We start from the raw sequence: 27,938 nt of genomic DNA on the forward strand, positions 1-27,938 counted from the left end.
GAAGTTTCAAAGGGGAATTTGGGATCTAAAGGCTAAAAGGGGAAATTGGGGATGTGAAGGCTAAAAGTGAGGACTGGGGATGTGTAAACTCAAAGGAGAGACCCAAAGGACATGGTGCAGGCCTGGCAGACTTAGCTGATGGTTGGACCTGATGATCCTGAAGGTCCTTTCCCAGCTGGATGAGGCAGTGGGAGCACAGCAGGCTAGCAAAGCAGCTTCCTTTCTGTCCTGCTCCAGGGAGAAGGTGGATCAGTAGGTCCCCCAGGCCCTGCTGGCCCCATGGTAAGTCACATTTTGCTTCAACCACCACTGAAAGGCAGGTGGTGGCTGGGCTGGGCTGGGGGACATGCTGCTCTTTGCCCCCCAACAAGAGCAGGGCAGGACCACCATGGGCCCTGATGGCCTGGCCAGCTCCATCCCTTTAGCTGGGGGACACCAGAAGTGCTGTGTCTGCTTCCAATGCAACCTCCTGGCAGCAGGGAGGGAAGAAATGGCAAAAGGATGAATGGTGCTCAAGCTCACACACACTGCTGAAGCCCCCCAGCACCATGCCCCCCCCCCAGCCCAGGGCTGCCTCTGCCCCAGGGGGGTCCCCATCCCATCTCCTCCTTGCACACTGCATGGACTCACCACATCCTTGTGCTGCAGGGAGACCCAGGCCAGCCAGGGGCTGTTGGGTGCCAAGGTGTCAATGGCTCTCAGGTGGGTCTGCCCCAGCTCCCCTCCCTTGCTCTCTGGGATGTTCTGGCCACTGTGCTCACCTCATCCCTTCCCTGCTCTCTCCCCAGGGAGAAACAGGCCCTCCTGGCTTGCCTGGCCCCAGAGGTCCCAAGGTATGTTGGCACTCCCTGCACCAAGGGGTGAGTAGAACTGCCTGGCAGGGGAGAGTGTCCTGAGGCTCAGCCAGCCCAGAGGGGGCTCCTCCAGCTAGGTCTGGGGTCTCAGCCCACCCCAACCTCTGCAGAGAGGCTGAGAGGAAGGAGTCTGAAGTTGCATCAGGAGATGTTCAGGTTGGAGATGAGGAAAGATTTCCCTGCTGCAGGAGTGGTCAGGGATTGGCAGAGTCTGCCCAGGGAGGTGGTGGAGTCCCCAGAGAATCAGGGAATTGTCAGGGCTGGAAGGGACCTCAAGGCTCAGCCAGCTTCAACCCCCCTGCCATGGGCAGGGACACCTCACACTACAGCAGGTTGCTCACAGCCACATCCAGCCTGGCTGCAAACACCTCCAGGGATGAGGCTTCCACCACCTCCCTGGGCAACCTGTGCCAGGCTCTCACCACCCTCCTGGGGAACAACTTCTTCCTAACAGCCAATCTCAATCTCCCCATTTCTAGTTTTGCTCCATCCCCCCCAGTCCTATCACTCCCTGACACCCTCAAAAGTCCCTTCCCAGCTTTCTGCAGATCCTGGAAGGCCACAATGAGGTCTCCTAGGAGCCTTCTCCTCTCCAGACTGAACAGCCCCAACTCCCTCATCCTTGGAGGCGTTCAGGACACCAGTGGCCATGGTGGGGTTGGGTTGGTGGTTGGACTCAGTGACCTTAGTGAGTTTTTTCCCAGCCTTAATGATTCTGGGGGGGAGTGTGAATCCTCCCTGTGTGCCCCTTGCAGTGGTGGGGGCTCCCTCAGAGCAGCCAGGTGGGGCTCCTCAGCTGTGAGGTGTTTCCCAGGAGATGGTTTTGCACCCCAGGCTTTGCCCAGTGCATCCAGGGAGCTGATTCTAGCTGCAGGGAGCTGATTCTGGCAGCAGGGAGCTGATTCTAGCAGCAGGGAGCTGATTCTAGCTGCAGGGAGCTGATTCTGGCAGCAGGGAGCTGATTCTAGCAGCAGGGAGCTGATTCTGGCAGCAGAGAGCTGATTCTAACAGCAGGGAGCTGATTCTAGCTACAGACAGCTGATTCTGGCAGCAGGGAGCTGACTCTAGCACCAGGGAGCTGATTCTGGCAGTAGGGAGCTGATTCTGGCAGCAGGGAGCTGATTCTAACAGCAGGGAGCTGATTCTGGCAGCAGGGAGCTGACTCTAGCACCAGGGAGCTGATTGTAACAGCAGGGAGCTGATTCTGGCAGCAGGGAGCTGATTCCAACAGCAGGGAGCTGATTCCAGCAGCAGGCAGCTTATTCCAACATCAGGGAGATGATTCTGCCAGCTGGGAGATGATTCTAACAGCAGGGAGCTGATTCTGGCAGCAGGGAGCTGATTCTAGCACCAGGGAGCTGATTCTAACAGCAGGGAGCTGATTCTGGCAGCAGGGAGCTGATTCTAGCACCAGGGAGCTGATTCTAACAGCAGGGAGATGATTCTGGGAGCTGATTCTAGCACCAGGGAGCTGATTCTGGCAGCAGGGAGCTGATTCTGGCACCAGGGAGCTGATTCTCGCAGCAGAAAGCTGACTCTAGCACCAGGGAGCTGATTCTGGCAGCAGGGAGCTGATTCTAGCACCAGGGAGCTGATTCTAACAGCAGGGAGATGATTCTGGCAGCAGGGAGCTGATTCCAGCAGCAGGGAGCTGATTCTAACAGCAGGGAGCTGATTCTGGCAGCAGGGAGCTGATTCTAGCACCAGGGAGCTGATTCTAACAGCAGGGAGATGATTCTGGGAGCTGATTCTAGCACCAGGGAGCTGATTCTGGCAGCAGGGAGCTGATTCTGGCAGCAGGGAGCTGATTCTGGCACCAGGGAGCTGATTCTGGCACCAGGGAGCTGATTCTCGCAGCAGGAAGCTGACTCTAGCACCAGGGAGCTGATTCTGGCAGCAGGGAGCTGATTCTGGCAGCAGGGAGCTGATTCTAACAGCTGCTCCTTGTCCCCTGCTGCTTTGCAGGGACCTCAGGGCTTGCAGGGCAGACGTGGACCCCCTGGCCCCAGGGGCAGGCAGGTAAGGGGGTGCTGTCCTGCCTTGGTGCCCAGCATGTGTCCCCTCCATGTTCTTGCTGGGCAAGGAAGGAGCTGCTGGGCCTTGTCCTGCATGGCTTTGCAGAGGGGTGGGAAAGCCTTGGCCCTGTGGTCTGTGTGACCACCCAGGGCTGGGAGGGGAGGGATGGGCTCAGCCCTGTGAGCTGGCAGGGGCATGGTCCCTGGGCTGAGACAGGCAGCTCCTGGGAGGCTGGGCAGGGTTCTCCTGGGCTGGGGTCTGACCCACAGAGCAGGACAGTGAGCAGCAATCCCTCTTCTCCCCCCACCCTCCCCCCACCTTTGCTTCTCCCCAGGGTGCAGCTGGGATGGAGGGATCTGCTGGCCCCAAAGGAGACACCGTAAGAGCCTCTGGCTGGCCTGCTCTGAGCTCGGTGGGGTCAGGCCTGGCCTTGAGGGCTTGCCCTGCAGGCACCTGAGAGCTGGGCTGAGGGGCCCCTGGCCCTGCTTTTGGAGGGGAGAGGGGGGGCAGCACTTGCAGCAGAGCCTGAGGATGAAGCCTGGGGTCCTTGGCAGCCCTGCGGAGGCAGCGTGGTGCTGCTGGGGGTTCTCTGCCAGGGTGGCACAAGCTGAAGCCAGCACTCCTCTTGCAGGGTACAGATGGGGTGCCTGGGCTGAGGGGACAGCCAGGACAGGAGGGCCCTGGGGTAAGTGCATGGGAGTGGGTAGCTGGGTGCAGGGTGGTCCCATCCTCCCTTCCACAGCCCCCCAGACACTGCAGGGCAATGCCCTGCTCCCCACTGGCATCTCCAGCTTCCCATGGGCTTCCCAGAGTGAGGGTTGGTGTGGTGATGGCCACATCCTTATGGCTTCACTCCTCCTCTCCAGCCTCCAAAGCTCCTCTGCTGCCTGCAGGAACCTTGCTCTCTGTTCAAGCAGAGGTGCCCCAGCCCTGCCTACCCCCTCCCTGGAGCACCTCCTTTCCCAGGGGATTTGGGTGCTGAGCTGCCCTTTCCAAAGGGTCAGGGGGTCAGATCTTCCTCCTGCCTGGCCCATGGTGGCCCAGCTGAGCTCAGCCCTCAGAGCATTTGCTCCTCACAGGCTGCAGCCTCCACACACAGAGCTGGAAAGTGCTGCTTGCTGAGGGTGCTGGGTGGGCTGGGGGTGGTGCCTTCTGCAGGCTAACAAGGACCTTGTCCCGGTGCTGGGTGCTGCTGGGGGGGGTGGGGACAGCTTTGGGAGGCCTTCTGCATTCCCTGGCCCCTGCTGAGGAGCAGATCCCTGCATGGTGGCTTCAGGAGCACCAGCAGCAGCTCTGCAGAGCTAAGCTGTCTCCAGCATCTTCCTGCCCCTGCAGCATGGGAGGGCTGCCAGCCTCCCCGAATGCCTCTGCTGCTCCCCTTCCTGCTTCCTCTAACCTGCACTCTGCATCTCTCTCTGCAGGGCTTTACTGGCCTGCCAGGTTCCAAAGGCACCCAAGGAGAGCAGGTGAGTGATGGCACCACTGCCACCCCTGCTTGGGATGCAGGAGAGCCTGGCTGGAGCAGCCCAGAGCTCCAGCATCGTGTTCTTGGCCTCTCTTGGCACTGGGTGTTGGGGTAGGTGTCAGCTGCTGCTGCTGGGAAGGCAGAGCTGCAGCTGGGCTCTCCTTGGTGTAGCAAGAGGAGCTGCCAGGCCTGAGGATGTGTCCTAAGCCTCCACCTGGCTTTGGGGAGGCACAAGGGCGGTGGCAGTGCTGTAGGCAGTGTGGAGGAGCTCAGCAGTGAGGACAAGCTGCTTCTCATCTTCATGCTGCTGTCAGGATGCTGCAGCTGAATTGGCACCACTGGCTGCTGCCAGCTTCCCACCTGCCAGGCTGCTGGGGTGGGATCAGCACAGGGTGCTGGGGGCACTAACAGTTTGCTGGTGGATGAAGCCAGAAGCTCTGGAGCCCTCCTGCCACGAGGAGCAGACCCACACTGCATCTGCTGGATCTGCTCCCAGCCCTGCAAGGCCAAGCAGGAGGAAAAGCTTGATCTGAACTGGGCTAACCTCACTCTCTCTGATGCCAGAGTCAGGGCACAGCATGCTTTGCCTGCCAGGAGTGGCAGAAGGTGGTGTTCTGAGTGTCCCATCCACCTCTTGCAGGGCTGTCGAGGTGCAGGTGGAGCCAAGGGAGGTCTGGGAACCAAGGGAGGCAAGGTAGGATGCACCCAGGCTTGGGGAGGGGGATTCCTCCAGCTGCTTCCCTCTGTTGCTGTGCAGCTGTGCTGTTTTCCAGCTGGTGGACAGCTTGGGTGGTGTGGATGGCCAGGGAGAGTCAGTCTGGGGGAGCATGAGACCTGGGCAGCTGCAGGTGTGCTTGATCCAGGGCAGGGCTACGAGGGTGAGCAGAGGGCTGGAGCTGCTCTCCTGTGAGGACAGACTGAGGGGCTTGGGGTTGTGCAGGCTGGAGAGGAGAAGGCTCCAAGGAGACCTAATTGTGGCCTTCCAGGATCTGAAGGGGACTACAAGAAAGCTGGGGAGGGACTTTTGAGGGTGTCAGGGAGTGATAGGACTGGGGGGGTGTGGAGGAAAACTAGAAATGGGGAGATTGAGATTGGCTGTCAGGAAGAAGTTGTTCCCCATGAGGGTGGTGAGAGCCTGGCACAGGTTGCCCAGGGAGGTGGTGGAAGCCTCCTGCCTGGAGGTGTTTGCAGCCAGGCTGGATGTGGCTGTGAGCAACCTGCTGCAGTGTGAGGTGTCCCTGGCCATGGCAGGGGGCTTGGAACTGGCTGAGCCTTGAGGTCCCTTCCAACCCTGACAATTCTATGATTCCGTGATCCTACCATGCTGCTGCTGCTGCTCCGTCCCTCCTCGCTCTGTCCCTGTCCCTCCTCACTCCATCCCCGTCCCTCCTCACTCCATCCCCGTCCCTCCCCACTCCATCCCTCCCTGCTCCATCTCTCCCCGCTCTGTCCCTGTCCCTCTCTGCTCCGTCCTTCCCTGCTCCGTCTCTCCCTGCTCCATCCCTCCCCACTCCGTCCCTGTGCCCCCCTGCTCCGTCTCCCCCCGCTCCATCCCTCTCCCCCCCTGCTCCATCCCTCCCCATTCCATCCCTCCCCATTCCATCCCTCCCCATTCCATCCCTCCCCTTTCCATCCCTCCCCGTTCCATCCCTCCCCATTCCATCCCTCCCCTTTCCATCCCTCCCCATTCCATCCCTCCCCTTTCCATCCCTCCCCTTTCCATCCCTCCCCGTTCCATCCCTCCCCGTTCCATCCCTCCCCATTCCATCCCTCCCCATTCCATCCCTCCCCTTTCCATCCCTCCCCGTTCCATCCCTCCCCATTCCATCCCTCCCCATTCCATCCCTCCCCTTTCCATCCCTCCCCATTCCATCCCTCCCCTTTCCATCCCTCCCCTTTCCATCCCTCCCCATTCCATCCCTCCCCATTCCATCCCTCCCCTTTCCATCCCTCCCCGTTCCATCCCTCCCCGTTCCATCCCTCCCCATTCCATCCCTCCCCTTTCCATCCCTCCCTGCTCCATCCCTCCCTGTTCTATCCTCCCCTTTCCATCCCTCCCTGCTCCATCCCTCCCTGTTCTATCCTCCCCTTTCCATCCCTCCCCATTCCATCTCTCCCCATTCCATCCCCCCCTGCTCCATCCCCCCGTGCTCCATCCCCCCCTGCTCCATCCCTCCCTGCTCCATCCCCCCCTGCTCCATCCCCCCTGCTCCACCTGCTTTGGCTGCTTGACAAACACTCTCCAGCCCCATGGGTGTTGCCCCAGGGCTGCTCTGGGAAGAGGCCCCTGGGGTGCTCACCAAGGGTGCCCCAAAAGCAGGGTGTGCAGAGAACTGAGGCTGCAAGTGCTGGGCTCTGCAGGGTGGGGGAGCCCCCAGCACTGCCTGTCTCTCCCCCCACCCCCTGTTTGCAAGGCCTGCTGTGATGTGCTGTGTCTTGTTCCTCCAAGGGTCCATGTGGAGCACAAGGAGCCAAAGGTCCCCCAGGGCCTCGGGGCCAGGGTGGCTTGCAAGGCTTTCCTGGCCCTCGAGGAGCTGCAGGGCCCCAGGGCCCGGATGTAAGTGCTGTGGATGGAGCAGGAGGCATGTGTTGGGATGCCTGGCACCAGTGTGATGCCATGGGGTGGGTGGTATGGGGAAGGGGCAGCCCTGGGGGGGCAGGCAGCATGGGCAGCAGTGGGATGCCATGGGGTGGGTGGTATGGGGAAGGGGCAGCCCTGGGGGGGCAGGCAGCATGGGCAGCAGTGGGATGATGCCATGGGGTGGGTGGTATGGGGAAGGGGCAGCCCTGGGGGGGGCAGTCAGCATGGGCAGCAGTGGGATGATGCCATGGGGTGGGTGGTATGGGGAAGAGGCAGCTCTGGGGGGCAGGCAGCATGGGCAGCAGTGGGATGATGCCATGGGGTGGGTGGTATGGGGAAGGGGCAGCTCTGGGGGGGGCAGTCAGCATGGGCAGCAGTGTGATGCCATGGGGTGGGTGGTATGGGGAAGGGGCAGCCCTGGGGGGGCAGGCAGCATGGGCAGCAGTGGGATGATGCCATGGGGTGGGTGGTATGGGGAAGGGACAGCACTGGGGGGGGCAGGCAGCATGGGCAGCTGTGTGATGATGCCATGGGGTGGGTGGTATGGGGAAGGGGCAGCCCTGGGGGGGCAGGCAGCATGGGCAGCAGTGTGATGATGCCATGGGGTGGGTGGTATGGGGATGGGGCAGCTCTGGGGGGGGCAGTCAGCATGGGCAGCAGTGTGATGCCATGGGGTGGGTGGTATGGGGAAGGGGCAGCCCTGGGGGGGCAGGCAGCATGGGCAGCAGTGGGATGATGCCATGGGGTGGGTGGTATGGGGAAGGGGCAGCCCTGGGGGGGGGCAGTCAGCATGGGCAGCAGTGGGATGATGCCATGGGGTGGGTGGTATGGGGAAGGGGCAGCCCTGGGGGGGGCAGTCAGCATGGGCAGCAGTGGGATGATGCCATGGGGTGGGTGGTATGGGGAAGAGGCAGCTCTGGGGGGCAGGCAGCATGGGCAGCAGTGGGATGATGCCATGGGGTGGGTGGTATGGGGAAGGGGCAGCTCTGGGGGGGGCAGTCAGCATGGGCAGCAGTGTGATGCCATGGGGTGGGTGGTATGGGGAAGGGGCAGCCCTGGGGGGGCAGGCAGCATGGGCAGCAGTGGGATGATGCCATGGGGTGGGTGGTATGGGGAAGGGACAGCACTGGGGGGGCAGGCAGCATGGGCAGCTGTGTGATGATGCCATGGGGTGGGTGGTATGGGGAAGGGGCAGCCCTGGGGGGGCAGGCAGCATGGGCAGCAGTGTGATGATGCCATGGGGTGGGTGGTATGGGGATGGGGCAGCTCTGGGGGGGCAGGCAGCATGGGCAGCAGTGTGATGATGCCATGGGGTGGGTGGTATGGGGAAGGGGCAGCTCTGGGGGGGCAGGCAGCATGGGCAGCAGTGTGATGATGCCATGGGGTGGGTGGTATGGGGAAGGGGCAGCCCTGGGGGGGCAGGCAGCATGGGCAGCAGTGTGATGATGCCATGGGGTGGGTGGTATGGGGAAGGGGCAGCCCTGGGGGGGCAGGCAGCATGGGCAGTGCTGTCCTGCCCCAGCCCTGCCCAGGGGAGCAGCCCTGCTGCTCATGAGCTGGGGCAGTGGGCGGTGTGGCACGGCCTGGTACCTGCCCAAGGGCCATGCACTGGCACAGGCATGGCAGGCTTGCAGGATCCCTCTCTCCCACTGCCTAACCCCAGCATCCTGGGCAGCTCTGCCACCTTGTTCTGCCTCTTTGTCCTCCCATGAGCTGGCAGCACTGGGCTGTCCCCAGGCAGCAGCCCAGGGCAGCACAACTGCTGTGTCCCCTCTGCTGGGGCAGCTCTGGAGCCCTCAGCACTGCCAGGGACCTGGTGCAGCAGGGCCAGAGGAAGCCACAGCAGTGCTGGCAGGGCTGGAAGCCCTCTGCTGTGGGGCCAGGCTGAGAGAGTTGGGGTTGTGCAGCCTGGAGGAGAGAAGGCTGCAGGGAGAGCTTCTGGTGGCCTTGCAGTGCTTGAAGAAAGCTGGGGGCAGACTTCTTCTGAGGGCCTGTTGTGAGAGGCCAGGGGGTGATGGTTTGAAACTAAAAGAGGGAGATTGAGAGTGGAGAAGAAGGGAGAAATGTTTGACCCTGAGGGTGGTGAGAGCCTGGCCCAGGCTGCCCAGGGAGGTGGGAGCTGCCCCATCCCTGCAACCACCCCAGCTGAGGTTGTTTGGGGCTCTGAGCAGCCTGCTGTAGCTGCTGGCTGCAGAGGGGTTGGACTGGATGAGCTTTAAAGATCCCTTCCCACCCAAAGCATTCCATGATTGCATGGTTCTGTGTCTGGCTGGGGGGGTTGGAGCTGGTGTGGGCAGAGGGAGCCCTCCAATGGCATCTCCCTGCTGCTTGGGCACTGCTGCTCCCTGCTTGGCCATGAGAAGCTCTGCTGACAGCCCCAGCCTGGGGGTCCCAGGTGTCCCCAGCTCCACAGCACTTCACACCAGCAGAGCTCTCACCTCTGGCTGTGCCCCCCTCAAGGACCCACCGTGACCTGGTGTCAAAGCCATGGAGATGTGGTGCTGAGGGGTCCATGGTGACCTGGCAGTGCTGGGTCACTGGTTGGACTCCATCACCTTAAAGGTCTTTACCAACCTAAAGCATCTTCTGACTCTGCCAGAGGCTGCCCTTGCCCTGGCCAGCTCCTCTGCTCTCTCCTGGCAGGGAGAAGAAGGCCAGATGGGCCCAGCAGGGCTGAACAGCAGCGAGGGACCCAAGGTCAGTGCCAGGGCTTGCTGCTGTGGGCCCAGCTGCCCATGCTCTGCCCTCAGCCTTGCATGGAGGGCAGGGCTGCAGCCACCTGGCCTGTGAGCCTCAGCCTGGGGCCCAGCATCCAGGGGGCAGCACCGTGCTGGCCCCTGGGGAGGGTCCCCAAGCCCACCTGTGGCATCCCTGAGCCCGCTGCAGCCCTGCCCTGCCCTGCCCTGCCCTGCCCTGCCCTGCCCTGCCCTGCCAGCCTGGCAGCAGCTGGAGGAGTGCCCAGCAGGGTGGAGGGGTGGCTGGTGTGACCTGGCTGTGTCCCTTTGTGTGAATCTTAGGGCTGCAGAGGTCCTGATGGCCCAAAGGGGAGCCCAGGCCCACGAGGAGCTCGGGTAAGCACAGCTGAAAGAGAGGAGCTCCAGATCAGATGCTGGGGAGGAGTTGTGCCCTGGGAGGGTGGTGAGACCCTGGAGCAGGCTGCACAGAGGTGGTGTGGATGCTCCCCCCCTGGAAGTGTCCAAGGCCAGGCTGCCTGAGCTCTGCTGTCCCTGCTGACTGCAAGGGGATTGCAACCAGATGATCCTCAAGGTCCCTTCCAGCCCAACCCCTGCTCTGACTCATGCTGTGGACTCATGGGGTGCTGGATCTTGCAGCTGAATCTGGCAGCATCTGTGGCTCTGGGGAGGCTGAAACAACCCTGGAGACCACTCCCTGGGGTGGCTTGGGAGGTGCTGGGGCCGAGCTGTGATGCCTTGGGGCAGCAGCTTTGCCCCCAGCTTGGTTGCTGGCAGCAGGATGCTTCTCTTACTGCTTTGCTGCTCTCCAGGGCCGTGTGGGTCAGCGTGGCCTGGTTGGAGTCCCTGGGCTGCCTGTAAGTAGCAGAAGCCTCCAGGCTGGTGAGGGGTAGGATGAGGGGCAATGGATTGAAACTGCAGCAGGGTGGACATCAGGAGGAGGTTCTGCACAATCAGAGTGGCGAAATAACCAGCAGAGGTTGCCCAGGGAGGTGGTTGAGGCACTGTCCCTGGAGGCATTCAAGATTAGACTTGATGTGACCCTGGGCAAGCTGATCTGATTGGAGGTGTCCCTGCTGCCTGCTCTGGGTCTGGGAGTCTGGATCTGTGGGTCTGTGGGTCTGTGTTCTGTGGGTCTGTGGGTCTGCCCCTGTGCTGGTGCAGGGTGCTTGCAGCTCTGGGCCAACTCTTAGGGAGCAGTCTCCTGGCATGTGGCAGGACTGGGGGCTGGGCTGGGCTTGGGAACTGGCACAGGGTAAGAAGGGGCTGAGCAGCTCTGGCACCATGGGGCAGCCCTTGCTGGGGCACCATGGGGCACCATGGGGCAGCCCTTGCTGGGGCACCATGGGGCAGTCCTTGCTGGGACACCATTGGGGAGTCCTTGCTGGGGCACCATGGGGCAGCCCTCACTGGGGCACCATGGGGCAGTCCTTGCTGGGACACCATTGGGGAGTCCTTGCTGGGGCACCATGGGGCAGCCCTCACTGGGGCACCATGGGGCAGCCCTCGCTGGGGCATCCTGCCCCCAGGCTTTGCTTTCCTGAGCTGAGACTCTTCCTTGCAGGGCTCGAGGGGCATCCCAGGAGCAGGTGGTGCAGAAGGAAAGCCTGGTACACAGGTTCCCATCCTCCCTCTGTACTTGACTGTGGGCAAGGGCTGGTGCTGAGCAGGGGAGGCTGAGCCCAAGGGGGAGGCACTTCCCAGCCCCACCACCCCTACAACCATGCAGCTCAAGGCCTTGGCAGCGTGCTGGACCTCGCTGTGATGAGCATTAGCTGCCTCTGGGCTGCCACAGTGGGAGTGGGAGAGGCTGCCTCTGCCTCCCCATCCTCATCACCATCTCTCTCGTCCTGCAGGGTCTCCCAGGGACCATGGGCAGCCCAGGCAGGAGGGGACCACCAGTGAGTAGTGCTGAATGACTGCCTGACTTCTGTCCTTCCTCCCCTCTCCTCAGCTTCCTTTCATGGGCACTGGCCTCAAAAATCATGCCCACAGAACTGGGCACAGGTAAAGGATGGCCCTGGTGGGTGAGAGCAGCTGGAGGGAGCTTCCCTGGGGGCAGCTGCAGGCAGGGAGCCCTTGAGCATCCTGCTGAAGGAGAGGGAATGGAGCAGAGCATCTAAGCTCTGGTTTGGCTGGCACCATTTGCTGCCAGTCCAGAGCCAACCCTGGGCTGAGCCCCAGCAGTGTGGGCAGCAGGGGCAGGAAGGGGATTCTGCCCCTCTGCTGTGCTCTGCTGAGACCTCCCTGCAGTGCTGGGGCAGCTCTGGAGCCCTCAGCACAGCCAGGGACCCCTTGGAGCAGGACCAGAGCAGTGCTGGGAGGGCTGGAAGCCCTCTGCTGTGAGGCCAGGCTGAGAGAGTTGAGGTTCTGCAGCCTGGAGAGGAGAAGGCTCCAGGGAGACCTTCTGGTGGCCTTAAAGAAAGCTGGGGACAGACCTTTGAGCGGGGTCTGATGTGAGAGGCCAAGGGGTGATGGCTTGAGACTGAGTGAGGGAGACTCAGACTGGAGAGAAGGAAGAAATGTTTGACCCTGAGGGTGGTGAGAGCCTGTCCCAGGCTGCCCAGCAAGGTGGGAGCTGCACCATGCCTGGAACCATCCCAGGTGAGGTTGTTTGGGGCTCTGAGCAGCCTGCTGTAGCTGCTGCTGTCCCTGCTGGCTGCAGAGGGGTTGGGCTGGATGAGCTTGAAAGGTTCCTTCCCACCCAAACCACTCCATGAGTCTACAGCTGCAGAAAGGTCTCTGCTCCCAGGCACTGCTCTGCAGAAGAGGTCCAGCAGCAGGGTCTGTGCTGGCAGCAGCTTTGCCCTCCTGCAGGGCTTCTCCTCTGTGCTCTGAACCCAACAGGGAAAAAGCCAACCTCTGCCTTCCCTCCAAGCAGAAGATGCCAAATGAAATGTTCTGCTCTGGGCCAAGGAGAGCCAGCTCAGAGCTTGCTCCTGGGGCTCCATGGTGCTGTCTGGCTGCAGCTGTGGGTGTTGTGTGTGAGCACACAGCACGGGGCTTCAGCAGGCAGGGAGCTGGGCTGAAGTGGAGAGCACCAGCAGGGCCTTTGCCAGGCTGAACCTGGCCCTAGGACCTGGCCCCAGAGCTGGGGTTTGGTCTGGGACCATACACTGCTATGGAGAACCACTCTGTGCCTCCTGCTCCTGCCTTCCATCCTTCCCTCCTGCTCCTGCCTTCCCTCCTGCTCCTGCCTCCCCTCCTTCCCTCCTGCTCCTGCCTTCCCCCCTTCCCTCCTGCTCCTGCCTTCCCTCCTGCTCCTGCCTTCCATCCTTCCCTCCTGCTCCTGCCTTCCCCCCTTCCCTCCTGCTCCTGCCTTCCCTCCTGCTCCTGCCTTACATCCTTCCCTCCTGCTCCTGCCTTACATCCTTCCCTCCTGCTCCTGCCTTCCCTCCTGCTCCTGCCTTGCCTCCTTCCCTCCTGCTCCTGTCTTCCCTCCCTCCTGCTTCTGCCTTCCCTCCTGCTCCTGCCTTCCCCCCTTCCCTCCTGCTCCTGCCTTCCCTCCCTCCTGCTTCTCCCTCCCCTCCTTCCCTCCTGCTCCTGTCTTCCCTCCTGCTTCTGCCTTCCCTCCTTCCCTCCTGCTCCTGCCTTCCCTCCCTCCTGCTCCTGCCTTCCCTCCTTCCCTCCTGCTCCTGTCTTCCCTCCTGCTTCTGCCTTCCCTCCTTCCCTCCTGCTCCTGCCTTCCCTCCTTCCCTCCTGCTCCTGTCTTCCCTCCTGCTCCTGCCTTCCCTCCCTCCTGCTTCTGCCTTCCCTCCTGCTTCTCCCTCCCCTCCTTCCCTCCTGCTCCTGTCTTCCCTCCTGCTTCTGCCTTCCCTCCTTCCCTCCTGCTCCTGCCTTCCCTCCCTCCTGCTTCTCCCTTCCCTCCTGCTTCTCCCTTCCCTCCTGTTCCTGCCTTCCCTCCTGCTCCTGCCTTCCCTCCTTCCCTCCTGCTCCTGCCTTCCCTCCTTCCCTCCTGCTCCTGCCTTCCCTCCTGTTCCTGCCTTCCCTCCTGCTCCTGCCTTCCCTCCTTCCCTCCTGCTCCTGCCTCCCCTCCTTCCCTCCTGCTCCTGCCTTCCCTCCTGCTCCTACCTTCCCTCCTTCCTCCTGCTTCTCCCTTCCCTCCTGCTTCTCCCTTCTCTCCATCCCTCCTTCCCTCCTGCTCCTGCCTTCCCTCCTTCCCTCCTGCTCCTGCCTTCCATCCTTCCCTCCTGCTCCTGCCTTCCCTCCTTCCCTCCTGCTCCTGCCTTCCCTCCCTCCCTCTTCTGCCTTCCCTCCCTCTTCTGCCTTCCCTCCCTCTTCTGCCTTCCCTCCTGCTTGTCCCTTCCCTCCATCCCTCCATCCCTTCTGCTTCTACCTTCCCTCCTTCCCTCCTGCTTCTGCCTTCCCTCTGTACTTCCTGCTCCTGCCTTCCTTCCATCACTCATCCTCTTCCCTTTCCCCCAGGGTTTTGCTGGCTCACAGGGGGGCCATGGACACTCAGGACCTCCTGGATCAATAGTAAGGGGGAAAAAAAGGATCCTTCTGCATGAACTCTGGGGGGAGTCAGGCTGGAGGTTAGGAGGACATTCTCTGCAGTGAGGGTGGGGAGACACTGGAGCAGGTTACCCAGGGAGGTTGTGGATGTCCCCTGCCTGGAGGTGTTTGAGGCCCTGAGCAGCCTGGGCTGGTGGGAGGTGTCCCTGCATGGCAGGGGGTTGGAGCTGGATGAGCTTTCAGGTCCCTTCCAACCCAGCCCATTCTGTGATTCTGTGCATCTATGACCTCTGCCTTGCCTCAGGTGGGAAGGGAGGGCTGGTGCCACTTGTGGGGGGTGGGGGTCTTTCCCACCTTGGGAGCTGAGAGGGGATCAGGACATCCCCAGGACCTGATCTTTACTCCTTGAAGGGCATTCCAAAGCCTCAGGGGCAGGAGGCTTGGGGAGAGCAGAATCCCTTCCCCAGGAGCCAGCCTGCCTGAGGGGCTTGGCAGCTTCCCTGAGCCCGAGCAGGGTCTCCAGGGGGGGACAGCAGCCCATGGAAACCCTTTGTGCCTGGGTGGCTGAGTAACAGCATGCTCCTGGCTCCTGGGAGGGGATCACAGCTCCATCCCAGGTGGCAAGGCATGGCTCAGATGCAGGGAGGGTGCAAATGGGTGGTACAAAGACAGGGAGGGCAGATGCTTGCCCTTGTCCCCTGAGCTGAAGACCCAGAGCAGCTCCTGCAGCTGGGAGAGCTGCTCCCTGGGGGGCTTCTCTCAGCTGGGTTTGCTGATGACCCCAAGAGGGAGCAGTGTCACCTCCCCCTGTGACAGAGCTCTGCAAAGCCCCCCTGGGGTGCTGGCACGCAGGAGCCATGCAGCAGCTTGTCCTCAGCAGCCTGCTGTGGAGCCTGTGGTGAAGCTGGCCCTGGGCAGAGAGGCAGCAGCAGAGGCTTGCTGGGGAATGTCCCTTCCCAGCCTGTGGCCTCACACTTCACCCCCAAACATTTCCAAAGGGCTCTCTGGGAAGACCTGGACCGGATGGAGACCCAGGTGCCCTGGGCCCAAAGGTGAGAGCTGGGGCTTGGAGGGTCCAGGAGCATGCCAGGAGGGCTGGCTGGAGAAGGGATGGTGCTGAACAAGCCTTGGCTGCTGCTGGGGGAGCTGAGGAGATCCCTTGGCTCCAAGGGTGGGGAGGTGTCTGCTCACACCTCGGGAGTGGAGGTTTCTTAATGCCCTGCTCTTACCTGGCAGGGGCTGCCTGGGAAGCCTGGCTTGGAGGGGCCCCAAGGACCTGTTGGCATCCATGTGAGTGACAGCCCTGCTGTGGATGGGCTGGGGGTGGCTACTGGAGCAGCGCTGGCAGCGTCCTGCCAGGGCTCCTGTGGGGCCCAGGGTCCTCCCATTGCCGGGTGGGAGCTCAGCCTCAGCAGCTGCCTCCTCCCCAGAGCCTGGAGATGCCCCCAGCTGCCTCCTCACCCTCTGCTCTCCCCAGGGCTACCCAGGAGCTGCTGGTGACCGCGGGAGGCCAGGGCGCAGGGGAGACAAGGTAGGGCTGGGCAATGGCAAAGCAGGCAGCGCTGGGCAGGGCTGGGATGGGCTGGGCTGGGCTGGGCTGGGCAACAGCACAGCAGGCAGGTCTGGGCTGGGCTGGGCTGGGCTGGGCTGGGCTGGGCTGGGCAATGGCACAGCAGGCAGGGCTGGGCAGGGCTGGGATGGGCTGGGCTGGGCTGGGATGGGCTGGGCTGAGCTGGGCTGGGCTGGGATGGGCTGGGCTGGGCTGGGCAACGGCACAGTAGGCAGGGCTGGGCTGGGCTGGGCTGAGCAGGGCTGGGCTGGGCTGGGCAGGGCTGGGCTGGGCTGGGCTGGGCTGGGCTGGGCTGGGCTGTGCTGGACAGGGCTGGGCTGGGCTGGGCTGGGCAGGGCTGGGCTGGGCTGGGCTGGGCTGGGCTGGGCTGGGCTGGGCAGGGCTGGGCTGGGCTGGGCTGTGCTGGACAGGGCTGGGCTGGGCTGGGCTGGGCTGGGCTGGGCTGGGCTGGGCTGGGCAGGGCTGGGCAGGGCTGGGATGGGCTGAGCAGGGCTGGGCAGGGCTGGGCTGGGCTGGGCAGGGCTGAGCAGGGCTGGGCTGGGCTGGGCAGGGCTGGGCTGGGCTGGGCTGGGCTGGGCTGTGCTGGACAGGGCTGGGCTGGGCTGGGCTGGGCAGGGCTGGGCTGGGCTGGGCTGGGCTGGGCAGGGCTGGGCAGGGCTGGGATGGGCTGAGCAGGGCTGGGCAGGGCTGGGCTGGGCTGGGCTGGGCTGAGCAGGGCTGGGCTGGGCTGGGCTGGGCTGGGCTGGGCAGGGCTGGGCAATGGCACAGCAGGCAGCGCTGGGCAGGGCTGGGATGGGCTGGGCTGGGATGGGCTGGGCAGGGCTGGGCTGGGCTGAGCTGGGCTGGCATGGGCTGGGCTGAGCTGGGCTGGGCTGGGCTGGGCCGGGCTGGGCTGGGCCAGGCTGAGCAGGGCTGGGCTGAGCTGGGCTGGGCTGAGCTGGGCTGGGCTGAGCTGGGCTGAGCTGGGCAGGGCTGGGCTGGGCTGGGCTGGGCTGGCATGGGCTGGGCTGGGCTGGGCTGGGCTGAGCTGGGCTGGGCAGGGCTGGGCTGGGCTGAGCTGGGCTGAGCTGGGCAACGGCACAGCAGACAGTGCTGGGCAGGGCTGGGCTGGGCTGGGCTGGGCTGAGCAGAGCTGGGATGGGCTGAGCTGGGCTAGGCTGGGCTGGGCTGGGCTGGGCTGGGCTGAGCTGGGCTGAGCAGGGCTGGGCTGGCCTGAGCTGGGCTGAGCTGGGCAACAGCACAGCAGGCTGGGCTGGGCTGGGCTGGGCAGGGCTGAGCAGGGCTGGGCTGGGCAGGGCTGGGCTGGGCAGGGCTGCGCTGGGCTGAGCTGGGCTGGCATGGGCTGGGCTGGGCTGGGCTGGGCTGAGCTGGGCTGGGCAGGGCTGGGCTGGGCAGTGCTCGGTTGGGCTGGGCTGGGCTGGGCTGGCCTGAGCTGGGCTGAGCTGGGCTGAGCTGGGCTGGGCTGAGCAGAGCTGGGATGGGCTGGGCTGGGCTGAGCAGAGCTGGGATGGGCTGAGCTGGGCTGGGCTGGGCTGAGCTGGGCTGAGCAGGGCTGGGCTGGGCTGAGCTGGGCTGAGCTGGGCAACAGCACAGCAGGCTGGGCAGGGCTGGGCAGGGCTGGGCTGGGCTGAGCAGGGCTGGGCAACTGCACAGCAGGCTGGGCTGAGCAGGGCTGGGCTGAGCTGGGCTGGGCTGGGCTGGGCAATGGCACAGCAGGCTGGGCTGGGCTGGGCAGGGCTGGGCTGAGCTGGGCTGAGCAGGGCTGAGCTGGGCTGGGTTGGGCTGGGCTGGGCTGGGCAGGGCTGGGCTGGGCTGGGCTGGGCTGGGCTGAGCTGAGCTGGGCAGGGCTGGGCTAGGCAGTGCTCAGTTGGGCTGAGCAGGGCTGAGCTGGGCAACAGCACAGCAGGCTGGGCTGGGCTGGGCTGGGATGGGCTGAGCAGGGCTGGGCTGAGCTGGGCTGGGCTGGGCTGGGCAATGGCACAGCAGGCTGGGCTGGCATGGGCTGGGCTGGGCTGGGATGGGCTGAGCTGGGCTGAGCAGGGCTGAGCTGGGCTGGGCTGAGCTGGGCTGGGCAGGGCTGGGCTGGGCAGTGCTCGGTTGGACTGAGCTGGGCTGGGCTGGGCTGAGCTGGGCTGGGCTGGGCAATGGCACAGCAGGCAGTGCTGGGCAGGGCTGGGATGGGCTGGGCTGGGCTGGGCTGGGCTGAGCAGAGCTGGGCTGGGCTGGGCTGAGCTGGGCTGGGCTGGGCTGAGCTGGGCTGAGCAGGGCTGGGCTGGGCTGAGCTGGGCTGAGCTGGGCAACAGCACAGCAGGCTGGGCTGGGCTGGGCTGGGCAGGGCTGAGCAGGGCTGGGCTGGGCAGGGCTGGGCTGGGCTGGGCTGAGCTGGGCTGGGCTGGGCTGGGCTGAGCAGAGCTGGGATGGGCTGAGCTGGGCTGAGCAGGGCTGGGCTGGGCTGAGCTGGGCTGAGCTGGGCAACAGCACAGCAGGCTGGGCTGGGCTGGGCAGGGCTGGGCAGGGCTGGGCTGGGCAGGGCTGGGCTGGGCAGGGCTGGGCTGGGCTGAGCAGGGCTGGGCAACTGCACAGCAGGCTGGGCTGAGCAGGGCTGGGCTGAGCTGGGCTGGGCTGGGCTGGGCAATGGCACAGCAGGCTGGGCTGGCATGGGCTGGGCTGAGCTGGGCTGGGCTGGGCTGGGCAATGGCACAGCAGGCTGGGCTGGCATGGGCTGGGATGGGCTGGGATAGGCTGAGCTGGGCTGAGCAGGGCTGAGCTGGGCTGGGTTGGGCTGGGATGGGCTGGGCTGGGCAGGGCTGGGCTGAGCAGGGCTGAGCTGGGCTGAGCTGGGCTGGGCTGGGCTGGGCAGGGCTGAGCAGGGCTGAGCTGGGCTGAGCTGGGCTGGGCTGGGCAGGGCTGGGCTGGGCAGGGCTGAGCAGGGCTGAGCTGGGCTGAGCTGGGCTGGGCTGGGCTGGGCTGGGCAGGGCTGGGCTGGGCAGGGCTGAGCTGGGCTGAGCTGGGCTGGGCTGGGCAGGGCTGGGCTGGGCAGGGCTGGGCTGGGCTGGGCTGGGCTGGAGTCCAGGCTTTGGTAACACTCTGGGGTTGGGCTCTAGCACCCAAGGGATGGGTTTGGGTGATGTCCATCAGTGGTCTCCATCAGCTGTGCCAGGGAAGCCTCAGGGGTGGCAGGGGAGGAAGGGCTGGAGCTGGACATGAGGGCTGCCCTCATGGCTGGGGATCAAGATGTGCAGGGCAGTGTGGGGAGCACAGAGCCAGGCTCTGCTCAGGGATGGCCAAGGACAGCACAAGGGGCACTGGGGGCAAGCTGGAGCAGAGGAAATGCCAGGGGAACAGAAGGGAAATTCCCTGTGAGGCTGCTGGAGGCCTGGAGCAGGCTGCCCAGAGTGGTTGTGGAGCCTCCTTCTGTGGGGAGATTCCAAACCCAGCTGGATCCTGGGCCAGCTGCTGTGGCTGACCCTGCTTTTGCCAGGGGTGCTGGGCTGGATGATCTCCAGAGGTCCCTTCCAACCCTCACCATGCTGGGATTCAGGGGCTCTGTGGCTCCCATGGGGACACTCATCCCATGCTGGGTGTCCAGTGCTTCACCTTCACTGGATTCTATGGCCCTGCTCTGGCAGGGGGGTTGGACTTGATGAGCTCCAGAGGTCCCTTCCAACCCCTCACACCCTGTGAGCTGTGATCCTGTGAGCTCAGAGGTCCCTTCCAACCCCTCACACCCTGTGAGCTGTGATCCTGTGAGCTCAGAGGTCACTTCCAACCCCTCACACCCTGTGAGCTGTGATCCTGTGAGCTCAGAGGTCCCTTCCAACCCCTCACACCCTGTGAGCTGTGAACCTGTCAGCTCAGAGGTCCCTTCCAAACCCTCACACCCTGTGAGCTCAGAGGTCCCTTCCAACCCCTCACACCCTGTGAGCTGTGGGCTGCCCAGACTCCTGTGGATGTTATGAGATGCCAGGCAGGGGGGCTTGGGGCTCAGGAGGTGACTGCATTCAAGCACACAGAGGGAAGGAAATCTTTCTTGCCTCCTGACAGGGAGAAATGGGAGCCCAAGGCCCACCAGGATTTCCAGGGAAAGCTGGTCCCAAGGTGGGTCCTGCCTGCTGCTGCAGCCCTGCAGGGAAGCACCAAGCAGGTCCCCTGTGCCAGGCTGGGCAGGGGGCACTGGGGCCTTGAGGGGCCACGGTGGGGAGAGGGCAGCAGTCAGGGCTGCAGTGTGGGACTCTGATTGCCTTCTCCTCCCCCAGGCCCTGCCAGGTCCTCCTGGGCCTCGAGGTGCTCCTGGCTCCCAGGTAGGACTGGCAGTGCTCCCTGTGCCCCTGGCTTACTGCAGTGCCCCTGCTGCAGTGTCCCTGCTGCATTGCCCCTTCTGCTGTGCCCCTGCTGCATTGTCCCTGCTGTAGTGCCCCTGCTGCACTGTCCCTGCTGCATTGTCCCTGCTGCTGTGCCCCTGCTGCAGTGTCCCTGCTCCTGTGCCCCTGCTGCATTGCCCCTGCTGCTGTGCCCCTGCTGCAATGCCCCTGCTGCATTGCCCCTGCTGCATTGTCCCTGCTGCATTGCCCCTGCTGCTGTGCCCCTGCTGCATTGCCCCTGCTGCATTGCCCCTGCTGCATTGTCCCTGCTGCATTGCCCCTGCTGCTGTGCCCCTGCTGCATTGCCCCTGCTGCATTGTCCCTGCTGCATTGCCCCTGCTGCTGTGCCCCTGCTGCAATGCCCCTGCTGCATTGCCCCTGCTGCATTGTCCCTGCTGCATTGCCCCTGCTGCATTGCCCCTGCTGCTGTGCCCCTGCTGCATTGCCCCTGCTGCAGTGCCCTTGCTGCATTGTCCCTGATGCATTGCCCCTGCTGCTGTGCCCCTGCTGCATTGCCCCTGCTGCATTGCCCCTGCTGCAGTGCCCCTGCTGCCTTGCCCTGTGGATGTGCCACAGGGTGCAGGCACCATGTGCTGCCTGCTGCTCCAGCAGCCCAGAGCCCTGTGTGGGAGCAGGCAGCCCCCTGGTGCTTCCCACTGCTGGCTGGGCTTTGTCCTGGTGCTGCCCAGATGCCAGGAGGTGGCCTGGGCATGCAGGGCTTGGCTCATCCTGCTGGGGGGGCCTGGTGCCAGCAGGATGCTGAGCACCCTTCTTGTTTCAGGGCAGAGCAGGAGACCCAGGGCCTCGAGGGCTTCCAGGGCTGCCTGTAAGTGAGCTGCAGAGCTGCTCTGCAGGCTGCTGCTGGGCCAGGAGCTGAGGCACCGATGCCCTCCCCGCAGGCAGCTTCACCCCCGGGCTGCTCGCGAGGCAGGGAGTGACCCGAGGCCCCTGTGGGGAGCTGGGGGGTGGGGAGCTGGGCCCAGGGCCAGCAGTGCCCTCCTGCACCTACAGGGAGGAGGAGGCTGGAGCACTGCCCTCTGGGCACAGCTGGCACCCTGCAGAGCCCGCGGTGGCCCCAGGCAGGGGCAGCCACCGGCACTGCCCTCCCCTCTGCCACCCTTCAGCTGCCTGAGATTGGCCTCTTGGCCTTGCAGGGTATGCCTGGCCCCCGGGGGCCCCAGGGGCTGCCAGGGAAGCCTGGCTTGGCAGGACAGGCAGGAGCTGCTGGCCCAGCTGGGGCTGCTGGCCCCCCTGGGTACCCGGTGAGTGCTGCTGGGCTCCTGCCCTGGCTGCCCAGCACAGCTGCTGGGACAGGGGCAGAGAGCTCTGCTGGGGCAGTGCTGCTGGGGCAGTGCTGCTGGGGCAGTGCTGCTGGGCAGCTCCCCAAAGCAGCTGTGGCAAGGGAGGGAGGAGGGAAGCTGGCACTAGGGGGGCTTGAGAAGCTGGCAAGTGGCTGTTGTGCCCGGGCAGGGGGGGAGTGGGCCAGGGTGTGCTGGGGCATCCCAGCCTCTGCCAGCCAGGGTGTTCTGGGGCATCCCAGCCTCTGCCAGCCAGGCTCAGGAGGTGCCAAGGCAAAGCCTTCAGACCACGGGGATGTTGCTATGAACTGCTTGATTCCAGGGACAGGAAGGTCCAAGTGGACCTGAAGGGCCTGCAGGGGTGAGAGGAGAGAAGGTAAGGACAGAGGAGGTGGCTTGGTGCCCCCTGCCAGCCCCCTGACTCAGACCTGGCCAGGCAGGCAGAGCTTTGGCCTTGCTCTGCTTGCCTGGAGCAGGGCTGGCAGCTTGGCCACTGGCTTTGCCCAGCAGGATGGGGGCTGGCATGGCTGGGCTGTGGTGGAAGAGCCTTGCAAGCCCTCCTGCAGCTGCTGGGCAGGAGGGGCTGTGAGGGAGCTGTGGGGGGGACCAGCACAGCTGCCTGCCCTGATGCCCATGTCCCCTGCAGGGCACCGTGGGAGAGCCTGGGGAAGCTGGCATCAGGGGGCTGGATGGTGAGCAGGTAACCGCCTGGGGAGCCCTGTCCTGCCCTGGCTGGGCTGCTCCAGCCTCCCCCTCCCCTCCTGCCTTCTCCTGCAGGGATGAAGGGAGGAGATCACTGAGCTTCTGCTGAACCAGAAGGCTGTGTCTGAGCCAGAGGCTGTGTGGGGAGGACCATGGTGGTGATCAGAGGGCTGAGAACCTCCCCTGTGGGGACAGGCTGAGAGAGTTGGGGCTGTTCAGCCTGGAGAAGACTCCAGGCAGACCTCAGAGCAGCCTCCCAGTACCTGAAGGGCTCAGGGGAGCTGAGGAGGGACCTTTGATAAGGGCTGGGAGTGAAAGGATGAGGAGCAATGGCTTTGAACTGGGAGAGGGGAGATGGAGACTGGAGATTGGGAAGAAATTCTTTCCAATGAGGCTGGGGAGACTCTGACACAGGCTGCCCAGGGAGGCTGTGGCTGCCTCCTGCCTGGAGGTGCTCAGGGCCAGGCTGGATGAGGCTCTGAGCAGCCTGGGCTGGTGGGAGGTGTCCCTGCCCATGGCAGGGGGCTGGAACTGGGTGAGCTTTAGGGTCCCTTCCAACCCAACCCTTCTGGCTGTGGGGTGGTGGAGCTGTGCTAGGGCTGGGCTCTGTGCTTCCTCCCCAGGGCTCCCCAGGACAGCCAGGAGCAGAGGGGCGCCCAGGGCCCAAAGGAGAGCAGGTGAGGCCCTGCTGGGTGCTGGGGGTGACACCACCAATGGTGCTGGGCTCTCCTGGTCCTGCTGGGCAGGGCTCTTGGCACTCCAGCCCCTTCATGCCCACCCCTGGGGATTTGTGTTGCTGAGCATGGCAGAAGGGAAATGCTTCCTATGGCTCCATCTGGCATCACTCTGAGTTTTTAGCTGCTGTACCAGAAGGGAGTTGAAGAGGTTGTAGCTCCAGCAGCTACCTTTGGACCAAGGCCCAACATTCTTTGGTGGTGTGTCAGTGTCCCCTCCCAGGGAACAAGGGATAGGATGAGAGGAAATGGCCTCAGGGTGCCCCAGGGGAGGTTCAGGTTGGATGTGGGGAACAATTCCCCAGGGATCAGTGCTGGGCCCCATCCTGCTCAATAGCTTCATTGATGATCTGGAGGAGGGCATTGAGTCCATCAGCAGATGACAGCAAGCTGGGGGCAGGAGTTGAGCTGTAGAGGGTAGGAGAGCTCTGCAGAGGGACCTTGCCAGGCTGGGCAGATGGGCAGAGGCCAAGGGCAGGAGATTGAACACATCTGAGTGTCAGGTTCTACACATTGGCCACAACAACCCCAGGCAGTGCTACAGGCTGGGGGCAGAGTGGCTGAGAGCAGCCAGGCAGAGAGGGACCTGGGGGTAGTGGTTGACAGCAGCTGAACATGAGCCAGCAGTGTGCCCAGGTGGCCAAGAAGGCCAATGGCATCCTGGCCTGCATCAGGAAGAGTGTGGCCAGCAGGAGCAGGGAAGTCCTTGTGCCCTGTGCTCAGCACTGGTTAGGCCACACCTTGAGTCCTGTGTCCAGTTCTGGGGCCTTCAATTTAAGAAAGACATTGAGAGGCTTGAAGGTGTCCAGAGAAGGGCGAGGAGGCTGGGGAGGGGTCTGGAGCACAGCCCTGTGAGGAGAGGCTGAGGGAGCTGGGGTTGCTTAGCCTGGAGAAGAGGAGGTTCAGGGGAGACCTTCTTGCTCTCTCCAACTCCCTGCAGGGAGGCTGTAGCCAGGTGGGGGTTGGTCTCTTCTGCCAGGCAAGCAGCACCAGAACAAGAGGACACAGTCTCAAGCTGTGCCAGGGGAGGTTTAGGCTGGAGGTGAGGAAGAAATTCTTCTCATCAAGAGAGATTGGCCATGGGAATGTGCTGCCCAGGGAGGTGGTGGAGTCCCCATCCCTGGAGGTGTTTAGGAAGAGCCTGGATGTGGCACTTGGTGCCATGGTTGAGTTGATCAGATGGTGCTGGGTGATAGGTTGGACTTGATGATCTCTGAGGTCTTTTCCAACCTGGTCTATTCTATTCTATTCTATTCTATTCTATTCTATTCTATTCTATTCTATTCTATTCTATTCTATTCCATTCCATTCCATTCCATTCCATTCCATTCCATCCCATCCCATCCCACCCATCCCATCCCACCCATTCCATTCCATTCCATTCCATTCCATTCCATTCCATTCCATTCCATTCCATTCCATCCCATTCCATTCCATTCCATCCCATTCCATTTCCTTCCCCCAAAGGGTTGTCAGGGCCTGGCCCAGGGCAGTGGGGTAGTGCCCATCCCTGCAGGGCTGTCAAAGCCCTGTGGCTGTGGTGCTGGGGGGGGTCAGTGGTGAGCTGGCAGTGCTGGTTAAGGGTTGGGCTGGATCTGAAAGGTCTTTTCCAGCCTGAGCTGCTGTGCAGAGGGCCCCAAGCCCCCTCAAAGCCTGGGTAGCTGGGGCAGGGGAAACTGGGCTGGCTGTGTGGTGAGGAACCATGGGAGGCAAAGCCAGGCCCAGCTGGAAAAGGCAGCCAAGACTAATCCTGCCCTTCCTCACCCTGCCCAGGGAGAGGCAGGAGCCTGGGGAGCTGCAGGCACCAGCGGGAGCCCCGGGGAGCCAGGAGCTGCTGGCCCAGAGGGGCTGCCAGGGAGGCCTGGGCAGCGAGGGAAGGAGGTAGGTGTGCTGGCTGGCACACTGCTGCCTGCTGCTGGCACATGGGCACAGCACAGCTCTGTGCCCTGGCTCTGGGCACCTGCCCCTGCCTGGGTGTGCAGCAGGGGGTCCCCATGGGAGGTGCCTCGGGGTCCCCTTGCTGGGCCAGGGGCTGCCTGGCTGTGCTCAGCTCTGAGGGCTGGGGGGAGCTCCTGCTGCAGGAGAAGCTGTGGGGCCAGCTCTGCCCCAGCACCACAGTCCTGGCCAGGGGAGGGTGGGGATGGGCATGGAACCAGAGCCCAGCCTCTGCCCCCCTGGGCTGGGGCTGGGGAGCAGCTGCTGTGCCTGATGCTGGAATCTCCCCTCTGGGCAGGGGGACCCTGGGGACACTGGAGAGCCAGGAGAGCCAGGAGCTCAGGGGCAGAAGGTGAGCACTGACTGTAGCCCTGTCCCTCCCTGCAGCACCCTGGGGACCCCCAGCCCCTGCTCAGCCTCAGCTGCTGCCCTTCCTGTGTGGGGCACAAGCAGGACAGGGCTGGGGACAGCAGGCTCAAGCCTGACATCAGCACCACTCCTGAGCACCCTAGGGTGAACTTCTGCCTGCAGCACCCAGTGAGAGGGTGAAACATCTCCTCTCCATGGGGATGGCCAGCTGGAGAAGGGAAGGCCCCAGGGAGACCTTCTGGTGGCCTTGCAGTGCTGAAAGGGCTGAGCAGAGAGCTGGGGACAGACTTCTGAGCAGGGCCTGATGTGACAGGGCATGGGGGGGGATGGTTTGAGACTAAGAGAGGGAGATTCAGACTGAAAGGGAGTGAGAAATGCTTGCCCCTGAGGGTGGTGAAGCACTGGCCAAGGGGTCCCAGAGAGGTGGGGAGATGTCCCAGCCCTGGAGGCATCCCAGGTGAGGTGGAGTGGGGATCTGAGCAGCTGCAGATGTCCCTGCTGGCTGCAGCAGGGTTGGACTAGATGTGATCCTGGAAGCCTCTTTCCCACCCAAACCTCTCCCTGGCTGTGTGCAGAAGCTCAGAGCATTGCTGCTTCCTTTGGTTCCTGGTGGTGACATCTGTGTCCTCCCCCCTGAGCAGGGGGACACTGGCCCCAGAGGCCACCCTGGAGTGCCTGGCCCAGGAGCTGCCACAGGGGAAAGTGGAGAGCAAGGCCACAAAGGAGAGAAGGGGCAAGAAGGTTTGCTGGCAAGTACCAAGAGGCTCCCAGAGCCCTGCAGGATGGGTGCTGGGTGCTGGGGCTCAGCCCTGGCAGGCACGAAGAGGCTCCCAGAGTCCCTGCAGGATGGGTGCTGGGTGCTGGGTGCTGGGGCTCAGCCCTGGCAGACACCAAGAGGCTCTCAGAGCCCTGCAGGATGGGTGCTGGGTGCTGAGGCTCAGCCCTGGCAGACACCAAGAGGCTCTCAGAGCCCTGCAGGATGGGTGCTGGGTGCTGAGGCTCAGCCCTGGCAGACACCAAGAGGCTCTCAGAGCCCTGCAGGATGGGTGCTGGGTGCTGGGGCTCAGCCCTGGCAGACACCAAGAGGCTCTCAGAGCCCTGCAGGATGGGTGCTGGGTGCTGAGGCTCAGCCCTGGCAGACACCAAGAGGCTCTCAGAGCCCTGCAGGATGGGTGCTGGGTGCTGGGTGCTGGGTGCTGGGGCTCAGCCCTGGCAGGCACCAAAAGGCTCTCAGAGCCCCTGCAGGATGGGTGCTGGGTGCTGGGTGCTGGGTGCTGGGGCTCAGCCCTGGCAGGGCACTCTGGGTGCAGGAGCCCCACAGGATGCTTCCACGGTTAGGGAGTTGGTGTCCCCTGGGCAGGATCCGCGGCTGGGACCTGCTGGAGGCACAGGGTGGCCCTGGCCCTGCTGGCAGCACCCTGGGGCCCTGCTGGCAGCACCCTGGGGCCCTGCTGGGCTCCTGCTGGGCTCCTGCTGCCATCTCTCCCTCCGTGTCCCAGGGCCAGGTCGGTGTCGCCGGAGCCGCAGGTCCCGCCGGAGCCAGAGGCTGGTTTGTGAGTCACACTCCTCCCTCCTCCCCGGCCGGCAGGGGGCAGGGCTGGCAGGGGGCAGGGCTGGCAGGGTTGGCAGGGGGCAGGGCTGGCAGGGGGAAGGGCTGGCAGGGCTGGCAGGGGGCAGGGCTGGCAGGGCTGGCAGGGGGCAGGGCTGGCAGGGTCAGGGCTGGCAGGCGGCAGGGCTGGCAGGGGGCAGGGCTGGCAGGGCTGGCAGGGGGGCAGGGCTGGCAGGGGGCAGGGCTGGCTCCCAGGAGCTGCTCTGCTTGTGCCCCCCACAGGGTGGGACTGGCCTCCGAGGTCCTCCTGGGCTCCGCGGCCCTGAGGGAGTGAAGGTAAGGCAGGGGCTGGCTCCGAGCCTCCCCTCGGGGGCAGATGCTCTGTGCCAGCTCTGCCTGCTGGGGCTGTGTGCTGGAGGAGCTGGCTCAGCCCTGGGGCCCCTCTGTGGGACCCCCCCCGTGCCTTGCTGCCCGCGGTGCAGAGCCAGGAGGGGCTGTCCTGAGGACAGAAGCTGTTCCCTGTTCTTCCCCAGGGGGATCCAGGGCCCCGAGGCATGGATGGACCTGCTGGGGCTGCAGGAGCAGAGGTAGGGATGGCTGGGACCTGGCAGAGCCAGGAGCTGCCACAGGCCTCCCCAGGGCTTCCCCAGCCCCACCCAAGCAACCACCCAGCCCCACCCAGGCACCCACCCAGCCCTACCCAGGCACCCACCCAGCCCCACCCAAGCAACCACCCAGCCCCACCCAGGCACCCACCCAGCCCCACCCAGGCACCCACCCAGCCCTACCCAGGCACCCACCCAGCCCCACCCAAGCAACCACCCAGCCCCACCCAGGCACCCACCCAGCCCCACCCAGGCACCCACCCAGCCCTACCCAGGCACCCACCCAGCCCTACCCAGGCACCCACCCAACCCCACCCAGGCAACCACCCAGCCCCACCCAAGCAACCACCCAGCCCCACCCAGACACCCACCCAGCCCCACCCAGGCACCCACCCAGCCCCACCCAAGCAACCACCCAACCCCACCCAGACACCCACCCAGCCCCACCCAAGCAACCACCCAACCCCACCCAGACACCCACCCAGCCCCACCCAGGCACCCACCCAGCCCCACCCAAGCAACCACCCAACCCCACCCAGACACCCACCCAGCCCCACCCAGGCACCCACCCAGCCCCACCCAAGCAACCACCCAGCCCCACCCAGGCACCCACCCAGCCCCACCCAAGCAACCACCCAACCCCACCCAGACACCCACCCAGCCCCACCCAGGCACCCACCCAGCCCCACCCAGCCCTACCTAGGCACCCACCCAGCCCTACCCAGGCACCCACCCAGCCCCACCCAGGCAC

At 64.3% G+C, this 27,938-nt stretch overlaps 1 protein-coding gene across 1 annotated transcript in view; it reads left to right on the plus strand.

Annotated features, from left to right (window-relative positions):
- The window catches only part of LOC137457164 (collagen alpha-1(II) chain-like), a 98,846-nt gene that overhangs the window by 58,497 nt on the left and 12,411 nt on the right, over positions 1-27,938 (plus strand). Inside the window, exons 26-56 of the mRNA XM_068168979.1 lie at positions 238-282; positions 649-702; positions 789-833; positions 2,820-2,873; positions 3,205-3,249; positions 3,502-3,555; positions 4,292-4,336; positions 4,976-5,029; positions 6,785-6,892; positions 9,560-9,613; positions 9,934-9,987; positions 10,422-10,466; positions 11,174-11,227; positions 11,466-11,510; positions 14,035-14,088; positions 15,063-15,116; positions 15,301-15,354; positions 15,542-15,595; positions 19,679-19,732; positions 19,891-19,935; positions 20,777-20,821; positions 21,150-21,257; positions 21,616-21,669; positions 21,940-21,993; positions 22,619-22,672; positions 24,503-24,610; positions 24,963-25,016; positions 25,675-25,782; positions 26,533-26,586; positions 26,865-26,918; positions 27,116-27,169. Coding sequence (XP_068025080.1) covers positions 238-282; positions 649-702; positions 789-833; positions 2,820-2,873; positions 3,205-3,249; positions 3,502-3,555; positions 4,292-4,336; positions 4,976-5,029; positions 6,785-6,892; positions 9,560-9,613; positions 9,934-9,987; positions 10,422-10,466; positions 11,174-11,227; positions 11,466-11,510; positions 14,035-14,088; positions 15,063-15,116; positions 15,301-15,354; positions 15,542-15,595; positions 19,679-19,732; positions 19,891-19,935; positions 20,777-20,821; positions 21,150-21,257; positions 21,616-21,669; positions 21,940-21,993; positions 22,619-22,672; positions 24,503-24,610; positions 24,963-25,016; positions 25,675-25,782; positions 26,533-26,586; positions 26,865-26,918; positions 27,116-27,169 — 1,818 coding nt within the window. The remainder of the gene's footprint in view (positions 1-237; positions 283-648; positions 703-788; positions 834-2,819; positions 2,874-3,204; positions 3,250-3,501; positions 3,556-4,291; positions 4,337-4,975; positions 5,030-6,784; positions 6,893-9,559; positions 9,614-9,933; positions 9,988-10,421; positions 10,467-11,173; positions 11,228-11,465; positions 11,511-14,034; positions 14,089-15,062; positions 15,117-15,300; positions 15,355-15,541; positions 15,596-19,678; positions 19,733-19,890; positions 19,936-20,776; positions 20,822-21,149; positions 21,258-21,615; positions 21,670-21,939; positions 21,994-22,618; positions 22,673-24,502; positions 24,611-24,962; positions 25,017-25,674; positions 25,783-26,532; positions 26,587-26,864; positions 26,919-27,115; positions 27,170-27,938) is intronic.

This window comes from Melanerpes formicivorus, unplaced genomic scaffold, assembly GCF_026170545.1.
Source record: "Melanerpes formicivorus ecotype bairdi unplaced genomic scaffold, bMelFor1.0.p_v2 SCAF_162, whole genome shotgun sequence".
In the NCBI taxonomy this organism is placed as follows: domain Eukaryota; kingdom Metazoa; phylum Chordata; class Aves; order Piciformes; family Picidae; genus Melanerpes; species Melanerpes formicivorus.